Source organism: Ascaphus truei, chromosome 2 (assembly GCF_040206685.1).
Source record: "Ascaphus truei isolate aAscTru1 chromosome 2, aAscTru1.hap1, whole genome shotgun sequence".
NCBI lineage: Eukaryota > Metazoa > Chordata > Amphibia > Anura > Ascaphidae > Ascaphus > Ascaphus truei.
The window spans coordinates 427,745,615-427,766,861 of NC_134484.1; the positions used below are offsets into that span (position 1 = coordinate 427,745,615).

General features: G+C 38.4%; 1 protein-coding gene across 1 annotated transcript in view; it reads right to left on the bottom strand.

Annotated features, from left to right (window-relative positions):
* The window catches only part of NRP1 (neuropilin 1), a 129,532-nt gene that overhangs the window by 21,400 nt on the left and 86,885 nt on the right, over positions 1-21,247 (bottom strand). The window contains 6 exon segments of the mRNA XM_075587736.1: positions 997-1,056; positions 7,239-7,346; positions 10,685-10,829; positions 13,501-13,835; positions 18,255-18,399; positions 19,524-19,679. Of these exon segments, the coding sequence (XP_075443851.1) occupies positions 997-1,056; positions 7,239-7,346; positions 10,685-10,829; positions 13,501-13,835; positions 18,255-18,399; positions 19,524-19,679 (949 nt within the window).

Consider the following 21,247-nt stretch of genomic DNA (forward strand, 5'->3'; position numbering starts at 1 on the left):
ACAACTAAATAGAAAAATCTAAAATAGATCCCCTAGTGGGCGAGACGGAACATTACAAGACTACGTTGCCCCCCTCTCGCCATACTAAATAGGGGTCTTAGATGGAAAGTAAAATGCAAGCAGATTATTGTTTTACAACTCACCCTGTAACTGCAATACTCCATTTTTTGTTATTAATCATTGAATATTGATATGCTTTGTGTTAATAAAAATAGGTTACAAGTCCTGAAGTCACCAAGGCAAACCCCCCTTCCTTACTCCTGTTGCCAGACTAACGAACTCAATAGAAAAATAGTGTTACTGGGGAATAGAGGGAAACTGTGGGGATGGCTTATGTGAGAACCGCAGTCGTTCCCAATCGGGGTCGGTTGAGCTCAATCAGTGTTTTTATTTAAAAACTGTCCATTGGGACTGACAAGTCGGACGGAGAAAAGGGAGCGATTCTGACCTCGACTAAAACAGAATGCACGTTTAAAAGGCCTGTAAACATTTGCAGTATGTTAAAAAAAAAAACTCCAGCAGTAAAAGGGTAATTGTAAAATACAGGTGTTGCAAATAACACCACTTTAACATTTCCATGACTACTGTTACCTTGAAAAGAAGCCCTATTATTTTTCCACCAGAGTAAACCATTGATCCTCACCCACACAGTGAATTGATTTAATTATGTTTGCAAATAAGAAAGCTATAGATGTAAATGGGAAGTTCTGAATGGATCTTGTTAAGCCAGTTCATAGTAAATTGTGTTCTGTTTAGTATTCACACAAACAGGGCGAATTCCTTTGCTCACCATGGAGAATTTACATGCGGATAAAAGGACAAACAATATTTATGGAGCTAACAAGAACAGATGCTTCTTTAGCCAAGGAGTTTTACAGAAGAAAGCAGGCCGGGAAGCCCTGCAATCCATTATTCGGCTCTAAGCCGGGAGTCTGGCATTTTACTCAGGATGCATATTTTTTCTCCCTCTCAAATCAACGTAAAGTTGTGTTTTACCTGGTTGTGCAGTACTGTCTTCCACTGGTGGCGCCTCGGTGCTCTGCACTGTGGTGCCAGCTAAATGAAAGGAATAGGAACAGATTGTAAACAACAATACACATTCAAGAAGGCTACATGTGCACGTAGTGATCCACATCAATTAGTTATTGGTGTTCACTTGCAAAATAGTTTTATATCCTATACCACAAAGCCCATTGCATACACCTGGAATGTATCACTTCCAAACTGTTTCATATTATTCTCTCTGGGACACCTCATTTCCCTGTAATGCTGCAATATTATCAACTGTGTGTGCTCTCACTTCCTCTCTTTTGCACCAATACCCACCTACTCATTTTCTGTACCTCAAAACTCTTCCCAATGATTTCCTTTCCTGTCCTCCTTAGCTTAGTGTGGGGCTTGTAATAAATCCCCTCAGGGGCCACATTCAGTCCATGGACAACTGGTTTGAAAGCCCAATTACTCATTGTCCAGCTGTAACAAACGTGTCTGCAGGGGCTTCTCAGGGTGGCAGCTTCTTCACAGACAGGATAATGGATGCATGTAACAGCCTCCCAGCAGAGGTGATTGTGGTTAATAGTACAGTACAGGAATTCCAAACTACTTGAAGACCATACTAAATACTAAGGCAGTGGATCAAATTGTGCGTTTACAGCAGCTTGGGAAAATGAGCCCACGACGTAGACCAAGTGGTCAATTATCATGCCATGGTTTCTTTATTTCTTTGTTTTATGAATACTAAAATAATGATGGAAATGTAAGCTGGGTGAGGTGCTCAATTTATAATTTGCAAGATATAGGAGCCCCTTTCTGAAACAGGAAGCATGTTGTATCTGCCGTCATAAATGAGGGAGAGGTATCTTGATGTGACACATAGGAAGCCTTTTTATTCCTAACGAGTTATCAAAATAATATGTCTTTAATGAGCTGGAACTGCAGTGTTTTTTCATGGCATATACTGTATGTAAAGGATACACTTACAAAGTAAGACAAGTTAAGGTTGAGAAGATTGGTCACAATGTAGTCTTTTTGGGTTTCATATGAAAAGAAATTTCAGGCTTTTAAAGTGAATATCACTATTGGAAACACACACACACACACACACACACACACACACACACACACACACACACACACACACACACACACACACACACACACACACACACACACACACACACACACACATTGCAAAACAAAAGAAAAGAAGACAGCGCAGCCTCCATATCGTAACACTGTAATAAAATGTAATAAGAAAAAATATAACAGTTTAAATATATAACAGTATAATCTTGGTAGGGTTTGAGTGACTTGTCTTTGTCACTGTAACTGTTAATTTGAGTTGCGGAGTCATTACTGATTCCGAGTTTAAATTTCTGTACGTGGATGAACCTAGAATGCCTATTTTTTACCACCTCCCTAAAATCCACAAGAGCCTGATTGACCCTCCAGGGCGGCCTACTGTGTCTGGGGTGTAGTTGATGACGTCCAGCGTGTCACAGTATGTAGATCATTATTTACAACCGTATGTTATTTTACTGAGATCCTATCTGAGAGATTCACTGCACGTCATCGACTCCACCAAAGACATTCAGTGCAAGTCAACCTAGCTGTGGGCAACCTGCGATGTATGGTCTTTGTATACGTGCATCGAGCATCGCAGGGGAATTAATGCAGTGGATTATTTGTTTTGGAGAAAGATCTATCACTACATCCAGATCAAAGAAATGTTTTGTTATCCCGTATTGAATTTATTTAACAACACAATTATTTTTTGTTTGAAGGTGATTTTTATTTACAGACATGTGGAACGGCCATGGGACAAGGTTCGCCCCTAGCTATGCAAACCTATACATGGGGTTGTGTGAGGACCTCCATGTATGGGCCAGTGCTAGGCTAGGGACGGGCCTGGTGTTCTATGGCTGTTTCATCGATGACATTATTCTGATCTGGGATGGGGAAGAACAGGAGATATCTTCGTAGTGACTCTATATTAGGACCATCTCTACCTATTAATATTCCTATAACCTACAAACGTGCAGAAAATATGAAGAACATCTTGGCATCACGCACATTATGGAATATTACAAATGCTACCACTGGAGTTATTGCTCCAAAACAGGGTAATCATGTTTGTGGAGGGAAACGTTGTCTGGCATGTAAGCATTTGGTTATCAAGGATTTTTTTAGGTCATTTTCGAATGGAACTAACCATGAGTTTAAGGGAAACATTAATAGTCTGTCATCATTTGTGATTTACATTCTGTCATGCTCTTGCGTCCCCCAGTATGTGGGTTGCACGATCTGTGATATCAGCACTAGATTCCTAGAGCATAGGACAAATTGGAATACATTCCCCTTTCACTATTAGGTGGAGATTCAAAAGGCTGTCTTCGAGAGACCTTTTGGATTTATACTTTAGGCCCTATGTCTCCTGGGGGATACAATGAATCTATTGATACCAGTACACTGCTCTAAATTTGTGGTTCTTTCTCTAGTTCCTTTATGGCATGTCATATTCTCTCCATATTCCATTCTTGATTTACCAGATCATCTTTTTTTCTCTTTTTTCTCTTCTTATTTGATCTTTATTTTCCTTCTATGCCCGTCTTTCCCATTTCCCCCTCCCCTTTTTTCTTTTCCCTTTCTTCGCCCCTTTTCTTCCTTCCCTTCTTAATTCAGCCTCTTTTCACCCATTATTATTTGTGTACTATTTGCACTTCTATGGTATCCATTAATTTTAGTATGTATGTGATTTTTTTATGTATATATTATATATTATATATTTTTTTAATAATGGTATTTATATATATATAAATTATATTTTTAACTTTTATTAAAGTATATTTGAATTAGAGATTTCTATACTCGTATGTGGTATGGTATTCAAATATATTATTATAAATGAAATATTATTATGTGTTTGTATAATTGGATTTATATTATGTTTTTTATACAATAAATAGAGTATTATTTATTAAAGCATATTATTTTTAATGGCTTTTATGGAATTTATGCCAGGTTGTGTATTTAAGCATTTAACATCATTATATCTTTTTATCTAATATATTTTATATATATATATATATATATATTTTTTTTTTTTAAAGATTTAATAGCTTTATGTCTCTCTCTGCAACTGCCGTGTATTTGTGTCATTGTTGTTTTTCCCATTTCTGTTTTTCCCCATGATCAGCAAACACACTTGGGTACTCTAAAGGGTTAGAATCAGATTATCAAATTAGTGATTATGTATGGACTATATAAGCAGTGGTCGACAAATTACCAAAAAATCTACTCGCCGAACAAAAAAAATCTACTCGCCACCTAGTACCACACGTGGCTTGGGCCAATAGGAGCTCGACACGATGTTAAATCCACTCGCCCGGGGCGAGCAAATGTATAGGTTTGTCGAACACTGTATATAAGGGTAATCAGACCCTCTATTGTGCCACCCCTGATGAAGTCGCTTTTACCATTATGATGAAACGAGTAGGGTTACGCAAATAGAACTGTTTGAAGGAGTCTGGGAACACGAAGGAGCTGACGAGCTGTGGAACCAGAAAAGCAGTACGAGGTTGCTGGGGGATGGTAGTGTGAGCACACAGATAAGAAGCAACTACTGGTTGCTTAGATGGACACGCATCATATAAAAAATATATATATATACCACGGGGGTCCAGCTCCTCAACGGAGGTGTACCGGATGAGTATCTACTATTACCCAGACGATTCCTGCTGTATATACAATTCTATGAGCAAATTCTGTCCATTTTTGTGAGTGGCGTGTTTTTATTTTTGAATCTTATTAAATGTTATTACAGAGTTACGCTATGGAGGCTGCGCTGTCTGCTTTTGTTTTGCAGTGAATCGTGGGAGGTAGATGATCCTGATGACAGCTGCATGGCATCTCCAGTGTTTTATTTTCCTATTTGGCACTTTTTTGCTGGTTCAATATTCTTTTGTTTCTGTCGTCCCTTTCCCCTTTCCCTTTTCCCTTGTCATTTTCCCTAGTCATTTATGGTTGTTTGTCTGTTTATTTTATGTTCAGCTCCTGTCTGAAGCACTTAGCCATTGCTAACTCTCTCACTAGTGTAACCCTCACTATTTAATTGGAGCTGTAAATGTATTTTCTTAACATTTTATATATATATATATATATCAGCATTTACTACGAGTCACAGGGCAATTGTACTCAGCGCTGTCTAAACAGGATTCACAAGTAATGTACTGAGCTGGGAAAAATTATAAGGAGTTGTGCTATTCATATGGTTTTTATTAATTTTATACCGCGAATGAACTAAATTATCTTAAATAATCTGAGTTTGGATATCAAATTACAATTGAATGGCATTTTGTTAATCCTGTTGAAAGCAATAACAGGTGTTCTATATCCCGGAGCAATCATTGGAATACTGATTTACAACACCGTAAAAAAAATAAAAAATAAGATGAGTATGAAAAACTAAAATGTCTTATACAGTCCTATATATAACAGTTTTAGACCAGGAATATGGGAAGAAGTTTACTTGGCCCTCCTCGTAATGAACTTGGCATTGCTGTACAAGAAACAAATAGAAGAAATAAAACGTGCTATGTTGATGCATACCAGGAACATGTGGTTCAAGTTAGCAGTTACCACTATTTAATGTTTCTTATTCAATTCTACTAAGCTGTGTATTTTTTCAAACAAGAATGTTTGTGCAATTTAAAGCGGGAAGTTCTTGTATGGTGTGTACAGCTCAACAAAGAGAAATGGAATGTAGGAAAATCTGAAAAACTTCTTAGCCAACCAAGGCCCCTCAATTATGGAAAGAGGATGATACAGATTGCACTGAAGAACGGAATTCTAAATGTAGGCCGCTCAATAAACAAGCGTACCTCTAATTCTCGTTCTGTGTTCCATACTGAGGTCCACTGTATAGAAATGAGCCAATGATGACTATTCATTAAACTGCGAGATTGTAGCATATGTGCCAGAACAGTCAATTTCACACAGACGCACATCTTGCCGTAGTCATTAAATGTAGGTAAAATAAAGTATCCACAGGCTATTTAATAAGCAGAGACATCGCATTTTGCACCAAGGTTTCTTGCGTGCCACGGGAGAGAGAGAGCGAGATAGCGAGGAAGTTGAGAAGGGAGGGAGACAGATGAAGGGAAGGTCGGTTATAGTAATTTTCTCTTTTTGATGATATACTACAAAACTAATTAAACTATTACACGTTGGATGAGAACCAAATAGTTGCATATATAATTATTTCTGAAACTGTCTCCCCTGACTTGAGAAGGCCAGGTAACTTTGTAGTATGTAAGGAGAAAGGAAGATTAATACAGTGGACTTGAGTGTTTTTGAATGGCAAAACTTGCAGGGTAATAAACAACCAGCAAATCCAATGTGTTAAGTTATTTGTATGGATTCAGAAGTGCCTCCACAATAATAAAGTCTCTTTTCCACTAACGCATCCTACTTAAAAAAAAAATTGCCAACGCGCCTTAGACTCAGGAAGACCTCTGGGAATCTAATCTCCCATCTGCTACACGTATCTCGTAATCTCTTACAGTATATGTATGAGAAGGGCAGTAAAGGCAGAGATAATGTCAGTGAGAAGATACGGTCATGTCAGGAGTTTCAGGACAAGAACAGGAGATAGAGTGATAGAGAGGCTATAATTGTATATATACGTTTTTTTGTGAACCCTTTCAGTATCAAAGGGTCTCTGTACGTTGTTCCTCTGGCATAAAAAGTAAAGTGGCTGATATCACTCAAAGGATTAATACTTATACTTATTACTCTTCTTCTTATGCACACAATTTTGGTCCATATTCTATATGGTGAGAAGCCAGTTAATGAGTAGTTCATGTTGCCTTTACTTCTATCCAATCGGATGGATGTTAATGCATTGTTAAATATATATTACCACCAAGCTGAATGGGGTGATTGACTCCCTGCATTGATTTTTTAAAGTTGGCAGCTATGCTGTTATCATGAGAGATGTCACTCTCACAAAGACACGCCAAATAGGTGCCGTATCAACGTGAACTCTCTTCTATATGTGCAAACAGTAAAGGTCGTGCTAACATTCTTTTCACTGTGTCTGCTTTCTGACAAATCTTTCACCAGATTGAAAACTGCCAGCAGATGTCTCTCTGTGGTAAATAATGAACCCGCGGCAAACACATTTGGCAATGACACATAAAAGATTGGATGCAGGATTGGGAGAGAGATGATTTCTGCACCTGTCAGTTTGTAGTCATCACCTGTTCCACTGTGACAGCTTGCCTGGTCATCGTCACATTCGTCCGGCGCATTAACCTCGGGCGTGGTGGTGGGAATGGACGTGGGAGCTGAAGGGGGATATTCACGACATTAAACTGTGCTACAGATACACATTGTATTTTGCAAATACTTGGCATATTTATTTTTACGTCATAAATAGCAATCACGTTGTTAAAAGTAGACTTTTTTTGTTTTTTTAAAGACTCCTTGTTTTATAGTTCAAATAATAGAATTAATTAAGAGACAACAAACACAATACTTCAGTGTTGTAATGGAACGGCCGTATTAAATAATTACATTGACCAAAAAAAGTTTTTTCTGAATCAAGTATCTTTAATTAACCCCTGCAGCAATGAAGGAGTTATAACAACGCATTTTGTAATTTCATTTCACCCTCTGGGATAAAAACCTGGCAGCAGATTTTGGCAATAGCGTTTGCGTGGCAGTGACCAAAAGCAGAGAAAGGAACAATGCCTTAAATATAGGGGTTCATGTTTCCTAAGCAACGCTTTGCCATAACACAACTTCGGGCGCCGGAAAAACCTTATAGTCCATTCAAGTGACTGAAGCAGAAGGTGTTTTTCGTGAATATGGAGCAGTACTGTATGTCTAACTAGGCAGAAAAATAAAAGCACAGGTAGATAAAGCAATCTTCCCAAGATCAACACCATGCTGCAATTATGCGCACTTTCTACATTGCTAAATACTATTATTATCATAGGAAAATAATTTCCCATGAAAGATATTAAAAGAAGAAATTCCACTAACCATTGAATCTTGCTTTATTTCCTTAAGTACATGTTAGCAAATGGTGTGTTAACACCTGCAAGCAATTTCTTTACCTGCTTAACACGACACAGGTTTTCCAAGTCCCACCAGTAGTGCAATGATTCATATTGTTTAAGCCAGCTACTTATCAAACTCTCCTGGCTGCAGTACTGGTGCAATAAATAGCATCAAATGGTTCAAAGTAAAAATATCCTGGATATTCTGTGACAAACCTATTGCTCTTGTTGTGTACTTTTTGCACTTGTTTTGCAGCCAGGAAACTCTGATAACCCCCATATCTCTTCCAGTTGAATGCACGTTTAACAATTTTTTGCATGAACTCTGTTATAGGATCTGAGGTTATCATAACCTCGAACAAAATGCCACAAGCTGTGTAAACAGCTCTAGGAAATCGGATCTCCCAACTCCTTTGTAATCTTTCACAACAAAAAAAGAAATAAACAGATTTGAAGGGTTATGTATAGAAAACAACGCTACTTCATTTTTTTTCATCCCGGTCTTTGATACATAATTCAGAAAGAGATTGGTTGATTAATTAACATCCTGTTTTCCATATCTTCAAAAAAGTTTGAAGTGCAATTAATGCCAAATTCCAAATACGTATTTATATTTAAAAAAAAGACCAAGGGACTTACAGTGTTACACTTGAGTAAATGTTTTTTTTTTTTTTTACAGTTAAAACCATTTCTAAAACTTTCACTGTTCTTTTTTTAAATAGAATAACCTACAACGTTCCTGGAATTCAATCAAGTTTATAGATCCCATTTAAGCTGGTGGGTTCCCAGCAGAGATACTCCTAAACATCATTGAACTTGCTGCGCACAGTAGTTAATGCAACGTCAGACTTCTGGTCTTCTTTGTAGGGATAAGAAGAGGAGCTGCCCTCTAGGTTTGAATAAATAACGAGCCACAGATTTAATACGAGTCTAATGCTGCTGACCCCAGAACACACACTGATGAGCAGCGGGCATGAGAAAATCGTGTGTGGTTTACATTTTAATGATGTACTCTTGCAATTGTGTGGTATACTGAAAAGCCAAAGTTATGCTAGAAACCTTTGCTTTCTAAACCCACCAGGACTCGTCTTCTCTTATATATGAGATGCCAAAGCTCAGAACATTATGATAATAGGTCTGAGTTGTGAGTGATTCATTAACCAATTAGGAGGGGGAGGGCACAACGTGGTCTTTTACTAGAATAGATGCAAGGACCCTGCTACTGTATATACTTCAGCAATAATGACAGATACAAATGGCCATAATGGGCCATCTGCAGGATATGGGAGAAAGGATACTGTGGTGAAGATTAATATTCCCTCTATTAAGAACTGTAAATTCAAAAGGATTAACTATGGGATAGATTATCGATGTAAAAACACAGAAGAACTGGTGGAATTATAACTGCTTTCTGTGCATGTCGAGCACTGTGAATATCCCCTCAATACCCGACTAGCACCCTCTCTATCCACCTTTAAGACCCATCTTAAGACACACCTGCTTAACGAAGCATATGAGTAGCACCGTGGCTGATACTTTACACCGCATACATAAAGCTTGGCCCCCTGCAGACGCACTTAACAGATCGCCATCCTACTGTCTCTGTACGTTCTTCCTACCTACCAATTAGATTGTGAGCTCTTCGGAGCAGGGACTCCTCTTCCGAAATGTTACTTTTATGTCTGAAGTGCCTATTCCCATTATGTGATATTTGTATTACTTATTTATATGATTGCCACGTGTATTACAGCTGTGACGCGCTATGTACATTATTGGCGCTAAATAAATGAAGACATACATACATACATACAGGAGTAACTCCTAAAATAAGGAGCATAACATAGTGTGATACTGAAGAAAAAAAAAAGTTATATTGCGCAGTTAAAAATCACACACAGAATTTCTGCAAACATAATGCTTGTACTGGGAACTGCCCAGTCAGCTGCAGTCAGTTTGCTGGTCAGATCCAGCCAGGAACGCAGAGACGGCGAGTCCAGAGAGCCCTCCTCTACAACCGGCACTGCTCGTTCTCCGTCTCGTCTCTGGGGATGACGTCAGTGGAGAGCGTCCGTGGTAACCCAGAGTTAACTCCCTGGATCCGAGCAGCGAGCTGACTGCAGCAGGCGTCGCAGACAGACCGCGCTGGGCGGTTCCCAGTACATGCATTATGTTTGCAGAAATTCTGTAAGTGTGATTTTAACTGTGATTTTAACTTTTTTTTTTTATCAGTATCACACTTTGTTATGCTCCTTATTTTAGGAGTTACTCCTACTTCACCTTGATCCACGAAGACCATTTGTTCGTATAACCTCCACTCTGACACATCGAATAGAGAAATTCACTCATGGGAGTGTGTATTATCAGTAGACTTCATTTTATTTAACTCACAGTAAGAATATCTGCATATTGTTGCTTATCCCCCTTTTTTGAATATATATATATATATACACACACATAAACACATACGCACACAGTATTTATGTATTTGAGTCACAAATACTTTACTAAATCACAGTAGAGAAAATATTAGTATGCCGTGAAAAGCAAGAAGGAGAAATGTATATGTACTCAAACAAGATCCCAGAAAACTAGAAACATTTCATATAGAAAGATAAGGTTACCTTCAATTTCACAGCCAAGCAGCTCCAACCGTAAACCCAGGCCTGATGTGGAGGCTCTTTCAGGAATCACGCGGATAAAGCGGGTTGATATAGGTGCAAACGTCCGTAGCTCAGGAGTGTCATAATTTGTGTTACCTTCAAATGTCTAAAAATACAAGAGATTATTAGGTTTACATCACAGGTGGAGGGTCAGAGTCACACATAGCACAATAAGCTGATTTAGAAAACACATAAGACTTAGCATTAGCGTATGATGACCTGAAACCATCCAATGCAACCAATTACCAGTTATCTGTTTGGAGACACACTTTGGGTTGCTCTATTGACATTTTTGGCCTCGTCCAGGGTGGAAACAGGCGCGTTGGTGCTCCAGTGCTGTGCCCTGCTCGGCCAGGCGATTCCTGTCCGGCTAGGTTCGTGCGTCTGGGGGTGTGGCCACGATGTCACGGAGCTGGTTCGCCCTCATTGGGCGAACTGCTCACGTGACGCGCTTGCGAGCAGCAAATTGACAAGCGGCTGAGCACCACTGCATTGTCGCAACGTGTCCAGGGTGAGCGTGCGCACCCGCTCAGCACCACCATGGACGAGGCCTTAGGGTGATAGGACCTCATGGTAACCCAAATTCTGAGTTGTCTCCCTTTGTGATACTGTGTATATATATATATATATTTTATATATATTCCTTTTATCAATCAAACAGGCAGAAGTGGTAATTAGATCCATCTTCTTTGATTTCTTCCCCACAATGCTGCAGCAAAGTTATTATCAAATAATCACCACTCTACAGAATGGATACCAGAATTTGCACAAGGAACATTATGGTAATCATGGAAAGTAGGTGCATCCTTTCAGCTATTACCCAAGCATTTCAGCTAATTTGGCTGAGAAAATGGATGTGTCCTACTAAAAAGGTGTACTCGGCAAACCTCCTGTTCTCACTCAGGAGCTTTCAGCAAGCAGACTAATGGATAACATAGATAACATTTTCAGTGTTTGTGTCTCATACCCTCTATGAGTTACAGAAATAGTGCAGTAAGCTATAAAATGACATATTACAGCAACTGTGGTAAGCATTAAAAAAAAAAACCTTTATTTTTACTGTTAATATTATCCAGAAATCTATATACAGTAGCCCTTTATTTTTTATTCAGAGGGACGTACAGTGCATTACTTTGCTTTGCATTGCAGGTCCGCCTGGCAGCAAAGATATTAAAATCGTTATGTTTGTACTTAAACTTGATTTTACTGTTTGTCTCTATTCCATCTAAGTTCATGTTAACATTTTATGCTAAGACATACTCTATGCCCAGGACATACTTGAAAACGAGCGGTAACTCTCAATGTATTACTTCCTGGTAAAACATTTTATACATAAATATATGTGACCATGAACAAAGACAGTCTATTTTGATTATGTATAAAAGTTAGAGGCTCAATCAAAATTTACGATGAAATTAATATCAGTTTTGCTTAAACATTAAGCTTCACAATTTTTCATGGAATAAAAAGTATTAGCATTTTTCCAGCTCAATTATTTGCATGTTAGACATGTGTCCTTGTTCCGTTAATATTTTAAATATGTTAAACTTCAGTACTCGGGATTTATAAAATTCTCTTTTGTTACAACTTTTTTTTTTTTGTTCTGAAGGGAAAAGTATATTAAATATTTTAAATATTTCAGGAGCATAATTATGTCGAACAACTTAAGGATTGAAAGGTCGCAAACCTCTAAAGTGAATATTTGATAGAGATGAAAGCTTATAGGGGACTTCATGTATTATCCTGCCGTTCATTCTGTTCAGTTCTTAGCTTTTGATATCCGCTCGTTCATTATCGCCAGGCTCACTCATATTGTAGCTCCACATATTCAATTATTTAATATTAGGGGTCAAATATATACAAGGATATCACTTTGTTACGTACTACCGCTAAGTGAAAATGGAGTCCCTCAATTTGAGTCTCTTGGTAAAACATCTCTCGCATTTGAGTAGGTAGCACTGTTGCTTTAAGAAAGTCGTCCCCCCGGCACTAAGGGCTCTCATGGCGGGTGCGAGCCCCCCAATTCTCCCACTGCGGGACTTTCTAAGGAAGGAAGGTTATACTATATGTATGGAATGCGCTAGAAGACGGGCCTCTTTCCACATGGCCCGCCGGAGTGAAGATTCCCGCCCATCCTCCCTATGTTTGTATTTTATTGTTATGAAGTTACTGTTTTGCTGTCCTTTTTGTAAAAAAAAAAAAAAAAAAAAAAGGAAAATAAATAAAGAATTAAATTATAATAATGATACAGTAATAATATCAAAATAAAAGAAAAAGGACATTTGTCACAGCAGTAGGCGGGTGCTGGGCCTGCCAGGCTCGGTGACACTTAGCGGTATAAGGATACCTCACATAATGGCGCCCTCATTGGGGCTGGTTGGAATAATTACGCTACACCTGGTATGGTGAGCAGTGGAAGTCACAAGATACAGCGATGGAGCTGGGGGCTCTGTACTACAGTTAGTAGTCACGGGCTCTGTACTACAGGTAGGAGTCACGAGCCACAGCAATGGCGTTGGGGGCTCTGTACTATAGTAGGCCTGGCAGGTAATAAAGAAGAGTTGATAAAACTCAGGTTAAAATATAAATAAAGCTGGGGTCTTGTTTTTCCACAAACATAACGTATCTGTCATTATTTGGTGGGGCGGAGGGGGGGAGGGGGGGCTCCTAACGCGCCATGATTATTATTGTTACACTGTTTTTAATAATAGTTCTCGGGCTGTGGCCGTACTGTTGTTTGTGTTTCTACACAACGTGTTAGACACTTGTCTTCTCACCTTTGCTCTATTTCTGCTTGCATCCATAATCATTTCCCATTCGGTTCCATTGTTGCTGTATCCAATCTTGAACTTTCTCATAAAAACCTTGTTTTCCTTATGCTTCCCACCCTGGATAATGATCCCACGTATGACCTTCTCTTCGCCGAGGTCAATCTGAAGCCATTCCTTCGTGTACGGGTGTGAGTTTGATGGTGGCAATGCCCAGCCAGAGCGGCTCGTTACAAGACGCGCATTCTCGGGAACCCAGTTGCGATCAACCTGACTAGAGGCGGTAATCTGAGCGTCAGAGATAAGTCCGGACACCATCCCCAACATTCCAGAGCAGGGATAATCTGTCAAATGGACGGGACATTAGTGTTTAAAAATGTATCTGTATCTGAGCCACAGCAAACATTGCTCCCCCAACAATATAGGTCAAACCGCATTCATAGTAAAATAGTACTGTATCTGAATAAGGGAAGAGTGCAAAATTGGTATATTCATATGCATTTAAAATGTATATATTTTCAAACATGCACCCTAAGCGCTTGTGTTCTCATTGTCAGTGGTTGACAAATCACCAAAAAATCTACTCGCCACACAAAAAAATCTACTCGCCACCTAGTACCAAACGTATGCTGCTTGGGCCAATAGGAGCTCGCCACGATGTTAAATCCACTCGCCCGGGGCGAGCAAATGTATAGGTTTGTTGAACACTGATCATTGTAATAGTACTATACTTTAAAAAAACAGTCCAATATAGATGCATGTTTTTGAATTAGGTTGACATTATCAATGTGTCTGGGAACATGTGTCTTTTAGTAGTTAAGATATTTTGTATCAACTGTAACTGCTTCATGATCATGGGAAATGTAGAGTGTTTGGAAAAGTAAGGGGCAATTTGCTTAGATGCCATTATATGATGGCAAGTAATACTTTCTTATTCTTGGTGCATCACATTTTCCCCCTTTGATCAGCATGGCACAATCCACCAGGTTTGATGTGGATTAAGGCTTAATGGAGCCTATGCTATTCTTCCATGCAACAGACGCACAGAATAGCTAGTTAGAGCATCTCCATTCTCCAATGACTAAAACCAGTTTGTATGTGTAGTGTGCGGTGTGTGCATCAACATGTGTTCACCAAGAACAACATGATGCTTGGGGGGGAGTTAGTGGCAGAGTTTGGACATTGTCTGAGGCGGCCATATATAAATTATATGTAATATTAGACTACAAGTACTTTATCAGCCACCTTTGTGCAGCATAAATGCATCAAAACTGTCCATCACGTTTTTCTCAGCATGAACAACCAATGTAAGTATATGCAAACATTTCAGTGCATCTATATGTGTGAACATAGTTTTATTTTGGCTCTTTATTAGGCAGCAATTTATGTTATTGATGAACTGTGCATTAGATCAGTGTTACTATAAAAGGATAATGTTAAGAGGAAAAAAATGATATCTTCCTAATTTCTGTACTTTTAAAATAGGTTTCATTAACACTTGTGATATTTTTCAGTACATTGTATATCTTTATTTAGATAACGCCCACTGTCTACTGAGCACTTTGCAAAAGAGACAATACAGGGAATTAAATAAAAATAAACGCAATAAAAAAATTCAGACAATAGGAATGAAAATCTCTGTCCCGTAGAGTTTATAATCTAAATGGTATGTTGGGAGATTTACAGAGACAGCAGGTGAGGGAATAAGTGCAGTAGATGGCAGTGCTTGGCCACAATAGTTGGTAGGAGCGACAGTGTGTGTGGGACAATGGCCATGAGTACAGGCTATAGAAATGTTTCATTTACATATCATTTAACATGACACACTCCATACAAATACCAACAAGACATCCTTCGAATTTAAGAAAATGAACAATAACACACCAAAATATGTCACTAACAATTTCAGATAAATTATTGAATTCTTAATTTCATTTTGTTTTGGCAACACAAGTCTTGATGCACACAGCAGCCCCCAAAGTCCAACAGATCTGGACCAACCATACGACATGTGATCAAGTTTCACTTGATATGAACACAAACATATATTTTTGTTAGATGTGCGTGAGGTTTCTATATTCTTGATAGCTCCTTCACGAGGCTCTTGAGGGACAGTAAGGCTGCACCTGCTGCCTCTTATTAGCTGGGGTTATCTTCCAGTGTTTTAGAGTCATTAGTCTTGGTTGCTGCATGTTTGTGTTAACAAACTCTCTTAAGGCAGGAGGGGCGGAGAGATGGGAAGGAAGGGTTTTCACATGTGTCACTGCACTGGGGAATTAAACATAAACAAATTATGCAAAGTGGGACTGGTTCAACCAGATTATACTATGTAGTTAATAGAAACCCTTACTAAATAAAATACTAATTAAAGGGCTTGTTAAGAGAGAACTTTGATTTGGTTATTACTGCCAAGCAAGTAAAATGCATTTTACTTTACTCACAATTTTATTTTTTAGAAATAATTAAAGGAAAACCAGCAGTTAAATCCACTGGAAGAGAATATTTAATGTTTTTAATATTGAGTGACTTTAATTCCCTGTGCTGCCAGACATAGAAGATTGGGTGTTACATTAAAAAAAAAAAAGCTAAATGTTAAATATTTTTGTATTTATGTAAAAATAAAAATCAAGGAAGTGGTAAAAAACAAACAAAAAAAACAAACAAAAAATAAAAACAATTACACTAGTTACATTTAGACAAATAGGGTAAAGTTCTTCTAAATGTATTTATAAAATGTTTTACCAGGAAGTAATACATTGTTACCTCTCGTTTTCAAGTATGTCCTGGGCACAGAGATATGGTGACAAATACATGGTTACAAATACATGGTTACATTACATGAACAGAGGTTACGCATTATAAAGCTTCTGTCTTGGCTAGATACAGAAAAATATTATTTTTGATAAGCTTTTTTTTATTCTGTAAAATGGGGCGTTGTACAATATATACTCGGCATCTGATCATATTTATAAGTACTTTAGTCTCACAAATATGGTATGCTTTAACAGCGGTAAAGAACACATTTTCTTATTATTGAAGACACATATGATGCTAAATTAAGCTATACTGCTGTACTCAGGTGTTGATTTCATATTAAATGAATACCTGGGGATTGGAAACAGTAGGAGTAAGGTGAAATCATATCTTAATTGCACACACTGGGGCTTTTCCAATATCAGCAAAGCAACTCACTTGGTGCTAAATTGGCTTGTTAAATCACAACAATTATGTTGCATGTACTGGCGTAAATATGTAATAGTTATATTAATTAATAATAAATGTACAGTCTCAACAATGTGGAAGCTAAACAAGAAAGTTGCACTGTACAAAACAAAAGGTCACATTTATAGTTGGCGTGCTTTCAGCAAAGCAATAACAATGAGAAAGATTAGTGCAGCATTGTGGCAAAGAGATCCTATCAGTCCTTGATCTAAGGTCACACTGCTGCTGTTGTGTAACGGTCTTTAAACAAGCTGGAAAGTCTGTTATTTCATCAATAACGTTTTTATTATACGTGCTAATGTATATTATACAAGTCCAGGGAATACCTGTAGATCAAACGAATTCTCTGCAAAATGCCATTGCTTTGCCTTGTTAATTCTGGTTACATGCCACATGCTTCATCGTGCAAATCAGGACGGTTAGATCTGGCCCAGAATGTCACGGGTTATTTTCTGCCTGTTCATGTCATGTGAGCATTACTCTACTTAATGGAATGCCTCGGCTGTGACAGACTGCTAGCAATGACTATTTTTTTTTTTAACATTATTAACATTGATTGATATATCTCTTAGGTCCCTATTCAGTATGCTATGAAGCCGCTTTGCTATGCCGGGGAAGAGATTAGTTTAATTCAAATGAATGGGACTACAGTCTTCTCCAGCACTTTACAGCATATTGACTATGGATCGAGTAACGGCAAGTATAGGTGTGACCTAACTACTGTAACATTATATACCTGCTGCATTAACCTTAACACACCTTTGTGGATAAGCAATGCTATGGTACTGCCTCATTTGACATATTTTGTCTCATTATCACTGGCACCTGTTCATCGTTAATGCAATACTCTATACGGAAGAAAACATGATGTTATTGTCCTTTGAAGCTACATGGCTTAACATGACCTTAATGTAGGTTAGTAGCCCATTAGATCTAACTAAGACTTGGAAAAAAATAAATGTTTCTTTCTATTTGCCTTCATTTTGGTGCCCGCACTGCATTTTTGTTTGATTATTTTACTGGTTAGGATGATTTGGACGTCTTGTTTTTCTCAAAGTGTCTGCCGCTGTGTATTTCCTGCACGCTTTGCTGTGTGGTTTAGCTGTGAGTAACACACAGTTACATTTAACATGGTCTTATTCACGATATGCCATTTGGAGTAAGTATTTTTCCCGCAGCAGAAACACGTTATTGCTTCCTGCTCTGGTACAAAAAAGGGGTGTTGTGGGAAGTGTGTAGGGGGCCGGGAGGTGTTGGTACCTGCAGCTTTAAAGGCTTGAAGTTGCTACATTTAAATGAATGAATGAGAGACTAAATATACAGTTAAGATGTATAGGACGCCAGTGCATCAGAAGAACAAGTTCTTATATTTATAACGTCTGCAATAGAAAAACTCCCAATATACTGGATATATACAATAAAATTGCCCTAATAGGGTTAGGGGACTAGTACTTAATGCCACTGGCACCACTGATACTCTTCTTCTGCACGGCCTGTGCCTTGCTTTCTCTATAAGATGCATACACCGCTCCTTTACGTACCAGTTATTTTACAGCCATAGACTTCAAATCTCAGTGATATCCCAGATTCCCAAGTAACAGGACGGATCTTAACAAAGCGCGTGAGGACCGGTTTGGGAAAAGACCTAAAAACCACATCAATTGGGTTGTTGTTTCCAGGAAACACCTGCAGAACACAAGAGATGTTAACAGATATCTTTATGAATTAAATACACACTTACATTATATACACAGTGATAGCTTGATAAGCAGTAATCGGTGTGATTGTGGGAACTAGTATGACCTAAGTAAGAGTGTGTTATGTTTACAGGTATTGTTGAAGTGTTATTAGAAGGTATTGATAGCATGCTGGCAAGAGAGCGCTTTCATTGGGATCAAGTAAACTTAACATACCCTTTAATTTTTTGGGGACCATTAATAATGTTACAAGCCAAGAAAGGGGGACACACTTTTTATTTCTCTTGCTTTCTATTAAACCGATGCATTTTTCTCAGAAAGTGGAAGTTTACATTTGAACAAAAAAGTGTAGGAACCATATTTCAACCCAAACCATAATAACTAACGGAACCTTTCACTGCATTTATTGTATCTTTATTCCTATTGCTGTAAGAGTGGAAGTGCCGCGGGGCAGAGACCTCTTTCCTATTGTCTCAATCTATGCTGACATAAATGTACTCTTTCGTCATACAATGTAATTGTCTTCGCTCCAACATTGTACAGCGCCACGGGGAATGATGGCGCCATACAAATACAAGATAATAATAATAATAATGCCTTCAGTCTGTATTGTGCAGTATAAACTGCAAACGCCGTGTGAATATGAGCTGCTTTTTAAGAAGTCATATCTGGTTTTTTTTAAGCTATTACCAGAAATAAATTTGAAATAAGAAGGCACATAAATCGTTAATATGTAACTCAACTGCTTCTATAAACATTAAATAATTTGTGGTCTTGAAGAATGTATATTAAGGTTTTTTTTTTTTTTTTAACCAGAAATAAGTCTTTTTTTGTATCCCTTCAGAGGCCCTTTGTGTTTTTATAGTTCCTCTTCTTGAATTCTGTATACGACTCTCCTAAGCCCTTTTAAATTGCCCAGCTACGTTTGCGGATCCTTAATACTGGCGTTTAGCCTGGGCCTGGAAGAGTATTAAACAGCGAGAAGAACTAATCCAATAACTGTTTTCATTAAAGTTTAATATTTGTCATTAGTATTTTTACAATTCTTAGGCAGTTGCTACGATTTTTAATTTACCGATGACCAAGAAATTAGAGCAGAACTTTGACTCTTACCAGATGTTTACTTCCGTCCTTCAGTGTTATCCAGTCTTCCCCATTCGAGCTGATATCAACTTTGTACGATTTGATATAGTACTTTTTCTTGGTCTCTTTCGAGGTGGCTCCTTGGATCCCAATTCCAGAGACAAAGCGGAGAAGCCCAAGGTCAACCTGTGCAATGCAAACAGAAAGACAGACGTAAGTTTATCGGACCACTAGGAGTGTTTTATTTTATCACATGCTGTCCTGCTTCCACAATTTAGAATATAAATGATATACTAGAATGCAACATGTTGGCATCAGATTTGTCAATCCTATGTGAGAGCTTTTAATCCCTATGGCACAAGAACTTTCAATGCACTGCTCTGCTTAATACATATTGCGTGCAGCACCTTAACTATGCAGATGCTGATATTCCGTATAGAGACCATACAGCAGCTATTAGAGAAACTTCCTTTCTACAATTATATACCTGAAAATGTTTAGTTGATATTGCCAGTAAAACTGAATCACTTCCAGTAGCATGAAAATCTCACCTTTTTTTTAAAATTAAAAAAGCATTCACAATATTCATACTAAAAATCTTAAAATAGAATAAAGAGGATGCTTTGCAGTTCTAGCATCACCTAGTGTAAGATTGAAACAAGTGGTTGCACAATATGTGCTATATATGAGTATATGGGCTGTAATTCCCTCTTGATGTTAGTACATAAAAAAAAAGTAGTGGTATTGTGCTTAAATACATAAGAGAATAATTAGCATAGCCGAGGGACACACTGCTGTAAAATAAGCCCTTTTAAAGATGTTGTAGGTTTTGGAATTAAATTTTACAACTTTAATACCACTAAGAACCACTCCAGTTTAACGCCTGAATAATCTGACCCCTGGTGTAGGAAGTAACTTGTTCCTGGCAACTATCCTATCTCCCCTTATTGAAAATCAGGATAAGTAGAGATCACTGCTCAGAAAGTCTATTGCAGGGGTTCCCAACGCCAGTCGTCAATAACCCCCAACAGCTCAGGTTTTAAGGATGTCCCTGCTTTAGCACATGGGGTTCAGTTAAAATTACTGAGCTACTGATTGAACCGCATGAAGGCATAGCCTTAACACCTGACCTATTGGGGGTTCTTGAGGACTGGAGTTGGGAACCACTGTTCTACTGGTATCAGATATAGGGAGAGGTAGCACTGCTATACATTTTTTTTTACAAGTCATGTGGACTTCTATGACTTACTTGGCCAACATGTCAGAAGCCAGTAATGCTATATTAGAATAGGGGAAAACATGTTTGGGATTGCATAATAATTGTGGGTGTCTTACAAAAGAAAGAGCTGGATCAGTCTTAGGTCACGTTTATAGTGCTGGTGACGCGACGGATGACGTCACCCGTCGCCGTCGCCAACAGCGAAAGTTGCAATTTGATTTTTAGCCGACGTCGCAGGCGACAAGGCCAGTCACATCACTAAAGGGGGTGGGTCGCGCAATTTGATTGGTTTAAAGGCAGTCACATGTGGCGACTGTCTCTAAAAAATCAAATTTACCCGGCTTCCAAATTTTTAGTCGCGACGTCACTCCATCGCCCTTACTATAAGCGCTTGCGACGGAGTTAATGGATTTGTTTCGGAGCGCCGTCGCGCCGCCGTCGCAAGGCACTATAAGCGCAGCCTTAGGAGCTTTTTCTGTAAGGTGTGAGAGCGCACACGAAGTGCTATTGCATGAAACGTCCCATTGACTTTAAT